The sequence below is a fragment of the Ursus arctos genome, unplaced genomic scaffold (genome assembly GCF_023065955.2).
Source record: "Ursus arctos isolate Adak ecotype North America unplaced genomic scaffold, UrsArc2.0 scaffold_14, whole genome shotgun sequence".
Lineage (NCBI taxonomy): Eukaryota > Metazoa > Chordata > Mammalia > Carnivora > Ursidae > Ursus > Ursus arctos.
The window spans coordinates 1,155,301-1,163,696 of NW_026622808.1; the positions used below are offsets into that span (position 1 = coordinate 1,155,301).

At 64.0% G+C, this 8,396-nt stretch overlaps 1 protein-coding gene across 1 annotated transcript in view; it reads left to right on the forward strand.

The window, feature by feature from the left end:
* RAI1 (retinoic acid induced 1) overlaps window positions 1-7,558 on the forward strand; it is a 99,486-nt gene extending 91,928 nt beyond the window's left edge. Inside the window, 3 exon segments of the mRNA XM_057311264.1 lie at window positions 2,866-2,959; window positions 6,548-6,597; window positions 7,094-7,558. Of these exon segments, the coding sequence (XP_057167247.1) occupies window positions 2,866-2,959; window positions 6,548-6,597; window positions 7,094-7,108 (159 nt within the window). The 3' untranslated portion in view covers window positions 7,109-7,558.
* Window positions 7,559-8,396: the final 838 nt, after the last annotated feature.

Consider the following 8,396-nt stretch of genomic DNA (forward strand, 5'->3'; position numbering starts at 1 on the left):
TGCCCTGGGGCATGGTGACAGACCTCTCCAGGCCCAGATGTCCTGCCCAGGGGCCTCCAGCCTGATTGAGGAAACCCCACCCCCGACAGGACACCTGCCATGTTCCGTTCTGTGCCTCTCCCTTCCTTCCTTCCTTCCTTCCTTCCTTCCTTCCTTCCTTCCTTCCCTCCCTCCCTCCCTCTCTCCCTCCCCCCCCCCCCCCCCCCCCCCCCCCCCCGTCTCTCTCACTGGCTCCTGGCTCCTTCCAGCCATCCTGAGATTGGCTCAAGGTCTCATTAAAAAGTAATACCTCAGATCACCAGTTCCCTCCTCCGACACACACGCCCCACCAGGCCCCCCCAGTCCAGGGCCACCCTGCCTCCACGGCTCTGGCCAGGCTGTAACGGCTTCTCACATCCTCTGTGAGCCAGGGCCCGATCCCGTCTTTTCCATGGTTGTGGGCTAATCAGGCATGGCTAAGCTTGCTTGCCTGCCCCAGCCTGTCCCGGGGGCTCTGACTCTCACCTCCTGGATCTGCACTAGAGTCCTGCTGGACTGAGAAAAAAGCTGGGGGTCAGAGTGGCACCCTGCTTTCCTGCTGTCACGCAGCTGTTGAGCGCTGGGGCTGGAATTCCGCCCACACCCGGTCGGCCCATCTCTGCCTGCTGTGCCCTATGCCCAAAATGGCCTGGTAGCCTCCCACCATCCTGCCCCCCCCCCCGGGAGGGTCAGGACAGGGGGCGGGGGTGGGATAGGACACACAGCAGCAGGCCCTTCGCTGCTCCCACGGGCGCATCTTCCCCCCAAGGCCGCTCAGATGGGATCTAAAAGGCCTGCCTGCCAGGGATGGTCCTGGGCCGGGCCAGGCTGGCCACCAGGCTGTGAGCCTCAGAGGGGCCCACGAAAGCAGCGTCTCCTACCCGGAGGAGCAGACCATGCCCACAGAACACTCTGGAGAGACAGGCAGGCTCTGGGACTTCTGAGGGTCCCGGCTCCACGCCCTCCCCTCCTGCAGCCTAGGCCTCCTGTCCCCACCAGACCTCTACCCCCTTGGCAGCTTTGTGGCAGCCCGCTCCCTTGGAGACACGCAGACCCGGGTTCAAATCCCAGCTCTGCTGCGAGTGGGTTCTGTGACACCAATGAGTCACTGCCCTCTGGGAGCCTCGGAAGGCCACACCCCGGTAGCAGGGTGGCAGGGTCACCTCCCCAGCGCACAGGAGAGGCCCTGTGCAGCAGGCTTCCCAGCCCCAGCACACCGGTTGGTACCTTGCCCTCACTCTCACTCTCTGGGGGCCGGAAGTTCTGTGGGGACCCTTAGGGACAGCGCTCTTTCTCCTCTGACCCTTCCTGAGACCCCCCACACAAACTGCTGTCCCTCGACCCTCCCATGCCCACCTCCTGGGACCTCAGTTTCTCCATCTGCCCAGAACCACGTGGACCCCATCTCCTATCCAGGGGAGGCCTGGCCATGGATGCCAAGGATGGCACTGGGGGTTACTAGGAAGCCCCTAGCAAGGGCTCAGACCCCCGTTTGGGCCCGTCCACCAGCCTGGGATCCTTGGGCAGGTTCACAGGCCCAGCTGGGGGAGCAGGGGGCCAGAGCCGGGGTGCTAGGCTCAGAAGGGCCCAAGGCCTCTGTCTCTCTGTACCCTCGATTTCTTCGTGCCTGGAACGCCGCTCATTAGTTTTTTTGGGGGGGCCTCAGTGCAGGCGGGGTGGCATGAAAACACTCCTCTGGCTGTTCCCTTTTAACCAACAAAACGCCTGAGGGCTTGGCCCTGGTCTGGGCCCCTCACTCCCGCTCCATCACCTCTTTGTGGGCCGGAAACTGAGGGACTGTTGGGCCGCAGAGCCCCAGAAGGTCTCAGCCTTGACCAGAAGGCAACTGCCCATCTAAAAGCATTTATGAAAACCTCATGTTCCAGAATATACCCAGCCCCACTCCCAGCTTGATGCCAGAGGGAGGTGGGGAAGGCCTTCTCACTGCTGGTCTGGCCCAGATGCTGGGGGTGGGGTCTCTCTTAGTTGTGCACCTGGGGTGGAGCCCACCCTGGCCCTGAGCAGTAGGGGTGGTGACGGCCAGCTCAGAGCCCAGCTCAGCTACTTGGGAGCTGTGTGTCCTCAGGCAGGTTACTCAGCCTCTCTGAGCTCTCCTCGGTAACCTGCGTAGAATTATGATAATATCGATATCTGCGGGTCTCGCTCTTCAGAGGGCTTTCTTGGGGTGGCCCAGCTGTCCCGGCCATGACCCTCTTCGGATAGCTGGGCCTCAGCAACTCTGCCTGTCCCCTTCTCCATGCACGTAGGGAGGGTGTGGGGCCCCTCAGAGTGGGGGGCCAGTTCCATTCGGGGCTCGTGTGGCTGCCAGAAAAGGTAGAAGATGATGCTTATTGCCTTCACGCTTGCCTGGAGTGGAGGCCTCAGTTTCACCATCTAGAAAGTGGGGCTCATGACAGGTCCCCCCCCCAGTGCTGCTGGAAGGAGCCCCGTGCCCTGCACGCAATCCCCGTCCTCCGCCGCCAGCGCCAGCTGGGAGCCACAGCCGTAGCGATGAGTGGTGTCCTGACTTCTTGTCGTCCGCTGGGCACACGGCGTCTGCCGTTTGATCTTCATGACTGTCCCGTAGGGGGAGGCCCCGTCCCCCTTGCCCCGGTGGGGCCTGGGGAGTTCGGTGACCGGCTGCGGTCCCACAGCGCAGAATGGCAGAGCTGGGATGTGAACCCACGAGGCATTTATCCCAGAGGTTCCGCCACGACGTCAGCCGTCGGGGCACGCAGCCGCCTTCCAGTGGATCCCTGGGGACCCTTCGCGGGAAGGAGGTGGGGTCCAGGAGGGGCCTGGCTGCTGAGCTGCAGGCTCACCCCGTCTTCCCTCTCTCCTCACCAGGCCTGTTTCAGCTGCCAGGAAGCCGGGGCCACCATCGGGTGCTGCCAGAAAGGATGCACCCACACCTACCATTACCCGTGTGCCAGCGATGCGGGTAAGAGCCGGCCCCAGGGGACAGGAAGGCCCCGGAGGCTGCCCAGCGAAACAAAAAGCAAGGGAGGCAGAAGGAGATGAAGTTCCCGCCTGCTGGCCACAGGCCCTAGTTGTAGGTGTGAAGCAGGGCCTGGGGGGCTGGAGGCAGGATAGGGCCTCCCCTGCTCCCCTCCCCCACTCCTCCGGTCTGGAACTGGGGTGACAGTTATCAATGTCCCTGCTTCTGGGTGGCAGAGCAGAGACCACTCCCAGCAGGCCCTCCCACCACCTGGGGACCCCCTCCTCCCCAGCTGGGCGCCTGCTGGCTCTGCCCTGGGCTGAAGCAACCCCCTCCCTGCACAAACCCCCCCCCCCCCGCCAGCCCGCTTGGTCCCAGGCCAGCAGCAGCCCCAGCTGAGCCACCCGCAGGAGCACACGCAGGACTGAGTGGTGACAGGTCCTTGGCCAGGGCTGGAGTGCTCGCCCTGTGCAGGGAGGGGCCGGCTGCCGCGGGCTGTGGGGCTGCTCACGGGCTCCACTTTCCGCTCTGCACAGCATGAGCCAGAGTTTAACGTGGACTCAGCCACTTAACCAGAGGGCTGCAGCCCTCCTTCTCCGGGGATTAAGGTAGCACCCACCCCGTGCCTGCCGCTGCACCTTTACAGACAGGCTGCCTTCCCCATGGCCATGCACAGCAGCATGGACAGACTTGGCCTGTCTGGCTCCACATCCCGTGCTCTCTCTCTCACCCCAATACTGTCCGGCCTCCTCGAGGCTCATCTGTGAGTGGGACAGACAGAAAAATCATGATCCTTGATCAGAGTTATGGAGACCAGACAGGGTGGAGAGTGTGTGCCGTGGGAGATCCGTCCTGTCTGAGCTGGGAGGGAATGCAGGAGGACTTCTCAGAGGAGGCGGCATTGGTGCCAGGCCCCATAAGGTCAGGGGAGGTGCGCAGCAGCTGGTTAGTGGGGGGACATACATACCAGGCTTGGAGCCATACAACTGTTCTGAATGAAGGATTCCCCATAGAGTAGGGATCTCTGTAGAGCCCCGGGGATTGCCACAGGAAGGGGGCCTGGAAGCCGCGAGGAGACGCTGGTCTCCCGCAGGAGAAGAGGCTTGCGGGTGCAGGGACCTCCTTGGCGCTGAATGCGCAGGCCTTAGGGGGAGGGGTGAGGAGCCTGACCTCCCACTTCACATTGGGAGGCAGGGGTGAGGCCCGACAGGGGTGAGGGGTGTGCCAAAGGGGTATGCTGCTCGGCCAGCTTGCGGACCCCACACCGCTCACTGGGAGGGCGGCCATGGTTGGCTGTCCAGTCAGCTCCACCCTGCTCCATGCCGTCTGTCCCACCCAGCGCTCCCCACAGTTGACCCCCGAGTTCCCCACACCGCCAGATTCACAGGCTGGCTGCCTCTTCTGCATGCGCGGAGCTGCGGAGCCACCTTGCAGAGGCCGCCGGTCCAGGGAGGGCCCAGGGAGGGCGCTCGGAGCAAATCTTCTGGCCATCTGTGTGCCACACATGGCTGCTTCCCTGTGGACAGGTTGGGGAGCTGTCCCCAGCCGGGGCCAGGACAGAGACTCGCTGGCCGTCAGCCCCAGGGGTCGTCAGAGCGCAGGAGGGGGCAGCATGGGGGGGAGCGGGTGCCAGCACTTCGCAGCTGGCGGGGGGAGAGGGGGTGGAGTCCTGGGCACTGGAGGAGGGACAGCCAGGGAAGCTGGGAGAACACGTGAGCCTGGCGCCCAGAAGGGAGGGCTGGCCAGGGCAGCTCTGGCCGGGCAAGAGGGGTGGAGGGCAGAGGAACTGAAGCAGGGGGCCGGGCAGGCCATCCCACGTTTGGCGGACGGGAGCCCCAGGCCTCGGTCAGCACTGAGCACCTACCCAAGCCCTGGGTCTGCCAAGCAGGGTCCGCGGGGCTGTCAGGTGCCAGGCTCTCGGACCGCAGGGCCCCCCTCTGCCCTTCCCTGCCGCCCTGGCCCGCTAACCCTGTCCATTCAGCCCCATTAAGGAGCAGCTCCCTGGGGCTAAGTGACTCGGAACGGCTGGCAGAAGCCAGCAAGGCCACGGGTCCTGTCCGAGCCTTTCCACAGTCAGGCAGCGGGGCCCCAGGTTCCCCAGCTGCAGACACCAGGGGCGGCAGCAGGAGGCGATGACCTGGCTCCTTCCTACGGTCCCCCTCTGCAGGGCCAGGGGGAGGCGGGGGGTGGCTGAGCAAGCTGCTTTGGGATGTGCTGACCTCCTGCCCTTTACTTGCGGACACCCAAGCCCTTGACCATGTGCAGGTGGCCTGGGGTTTGAGCTCAGTGTTCTTTGGAAGGTGTGAGTTCAGTCCCAGAGCCGCGTCTGGCTTGCGTGAGCAGAGGGAAGAGGAAAAACTGGTGATCTACCTCCGGCCCCTGGCCCGGAAGCACAGAAACTCAGGGGCGCTTTTCAGCCTGAGGCTCCCCAGCCTCTGGCAGGGGTGGGTCGGAAAAAAGGGGAGACAGCCGCAGTCCTGGAACCTTCCCAGCCCTGCTCCCAGGCCTGTCGATCTGCCCTTGCCTCCCCGCCCTGCCTACCAGCCACCACGCTGTCATGATGCCACGGCACAGAGCCACAGCGTGAGCAAGAGGAATGTGCTGGAAGGAGAGGACTTGCTTGGCCAGCTCAGGCCTCCGGCTATTTATGGGTTTGGGGTTTATTCAGAACAATGGCCAGCGGGGCATGAGAGGGAGGGGGGCTGAGCCCAGAAGGGGACTGGGGGGGTGGATGGGGACTCCTGGGGACAGAAGCCAGGGCCTCCGTAGGTGGCAGCAGGCAGTGGAGTGGGGACTCGCTGAGATACCAGTGCTCCCCTGGGCTCAGTCATCCTCTCTGTTCCCCCAGTGTGGCCAGTGCTGTGGGCACCCAAATACCTGCTGGGATTCTCCCAGATCCAAGACCTCAGTCTTGCCCATGCCCCCAGGTCCGCCTCCCCTTCTAGGCCCGTATCCTGAGAGCCTGTTCTGAGCCCCACACGTGCAGGGGGCTTATGTACCTTGCCCTCATCAGTCCCCATGATAGAGACAGAGTAGGTGGCGTAAGGCCCATTTTACAGATGTGGAGACCAGGGCTCAAAGAAGCAGCTGTTACTTGAATCCAGACCTGGGACCGCACCCCCCAGTCCATCAACCTGCTGGGCATCAAGGCCTTCTAGGGGCTGGGCATGCGTCCAGGGAAGAAGGCAAAGCAGGTGCATGGGGCAGAGACCATGAGCAAGTCACTGGTATATAGACCACAAGGGGAAGTGACAAGTGTGGCCAAGTGAAGCGAGGCAGGGGCAGGGGGAGAGCCGGGCATAGGGGGTCTGCTGTAGCTGGGGAGGCAGGGAAGTCCTTCCAGGTGACAAGAAGGCCTTTCTGGTGCGGGGAGAACAGGAACAGGCCAGTGGGGACGGAGGCAGATGGAGGCCAGTTCAGCCGTGATGGAGTTTAGACCCTGAAGAATTTCAAGCACGGCCCATTTTCCTTTTTGCGAAGAAGAAGCCCTGTAGCCTCGGGTCTCAGGGGCACTAGGCCCCCCTCCCCGCCTGGCCCCCTGAGGAGACGCCAGCAGCCAGTCTAACCATGCACACTTCTCTTTGGTGGCAGGTTGCATACTCATCGAAGAGAACTTTTCTTTGAAGTGTCCCAAACATAAGGTAGGTGACCAGGAGCCTTCCCTGGAGGGGGTCCGGGCTGGAGGAGAGCCCCTCCCCTTTCCCCACCCCCTGCCCTGCGGACCCTCAGCAGGGCCCAGCCCCTACCTGTCCCCTCCAAAACCTTATTCGTGGTTTATCTGCAGCCTTTTGGGCAGGTTGGCACACGTTGGTCATAAAGACCGCCTGATAACGAGACAGGTCCTGAAGGAGGGAGCCATCCCGGGTGGGCTGCAGGAAGGGCGGGCAGGGGCACAGGACGATGGGCACGGAGGCAGGTGATGGTGGCAGCGTAGAGTAGAGAAAAGTTAGGGCCTAAGGTGAGGCCGGGTGCCCCCAGGAGAAGCTCCAGCCCAGGGCGGGCGAAGCGGGCAGGGGCGGAGCGTCACGCGGGGGCGGGGCCACGCCGGGAGGGGCGGGGCGGGGCTGGGGTTTATTATCGCCTCGCACGTGTCCACCGCCAGCAATAACTGGCGCTCGGGCGTGTCTTCTCCCGCAGAGGCTGCCGTTGTAATCCACCCCAACGGCCGGAGAAGCCGCTGAAGCCCGCCTACCCGCCCGCCGCCGAAGGAGAGGAGCCGCCTGCGCAGCCCCCGGGCCTTTGAGCTGCTCCCAGCGTGGGTCCAGAGCCAATCCTTGATCCGGACTCCGGATCTTGGATCTGGCCGCCTAGGGCTGAAACTTGCGGTCCCGGGTTGGGAAGAAAACACGTTCCGGAGCCGCCTGCTCCCGGAACAGGACGACACAGGGCGTTCCCGCCCACACACCTCCGGGCCAGGCTTGGAGAGGGGGAGCCCGCGGAGCGGCCAGACTCCTTGGGGCACCCAGGCTCCGGCGGGGATTGGAGACGCCTTTAGCCTGGGGACACCCTTCTCCCCTGGTAGTTCCAAGACGACGTGGCACACATTCCACGTGGGTGCTGCCGCCGCCGCAGCCGGCGTGGCTTGCAGCTGGGCGCCCTGGGGGTGGGGGTGGGGGTCCAAAGGGCCCTGGAAGTGGCCGAGAGCGGCTCCAGGCTCCGAGGCGGGGGGGTGGGGGGGGTGGGGAGGGAGCCGAAGCCTTGCAAGGGAGGACTGGGCCGGCGGGGTAGGAGGCCGGAGGCTTTGGAAGGAACCTTTCGAATCGTGTCCTAGCGCCCTTCCCACCCACCCAGCCTCGGCCAACACTTTCGTGCGGTTTGGGCAGAGCCGGGGGAGTCCGGGACTCATGCGCAGGGGATGCGGGCTCCCCGGGTGTGGGCGGGACTGGGCCCCCCTTTGGCTTCTGTCGTCCCCTTTCCAGTCCTCCGCCCCACCTCTGGAGCGCCACCTGGGAACGCAAAGGAAAGGCGTGGCGACCAGAGCGCACCTCCGGGGGATGCGTGACCGTCCCTCTGCACGACCACCCGGCTCCAGGGACAGCAGCGCCCACCCGGCACGGGAGCAGAGACAGCGCTAGATTCGTGTACAAACCTGTGTACCCCTCTATATATATGTTACATAGAATGTATATATGTTGGGAACATGCTCGCTTCTCCCGTGTGTCGCCGCCGCCGTGCGTCGTGCGTCCCGCAGCACGGGGCCCTTGCGGGGAAGGGGGCTACAGCGATGCCTGCCTTCCCCACGCAGCCACCACCGGCCCAAGCCAGTCCCCGCCAGTCCGTCCGCCTGTCCGTCCGTGTCCTCAGCTCTGTCCACGCTTCGATAGGCCTGACGCAGCCCCCAGACTGGGGCCGCCCTAGCAACTTCCTGTACATATGACTGTAAAATGGTACACGTGTGTATTATATCTGGCCTCGTTATACAGTGTATATATATGTATAC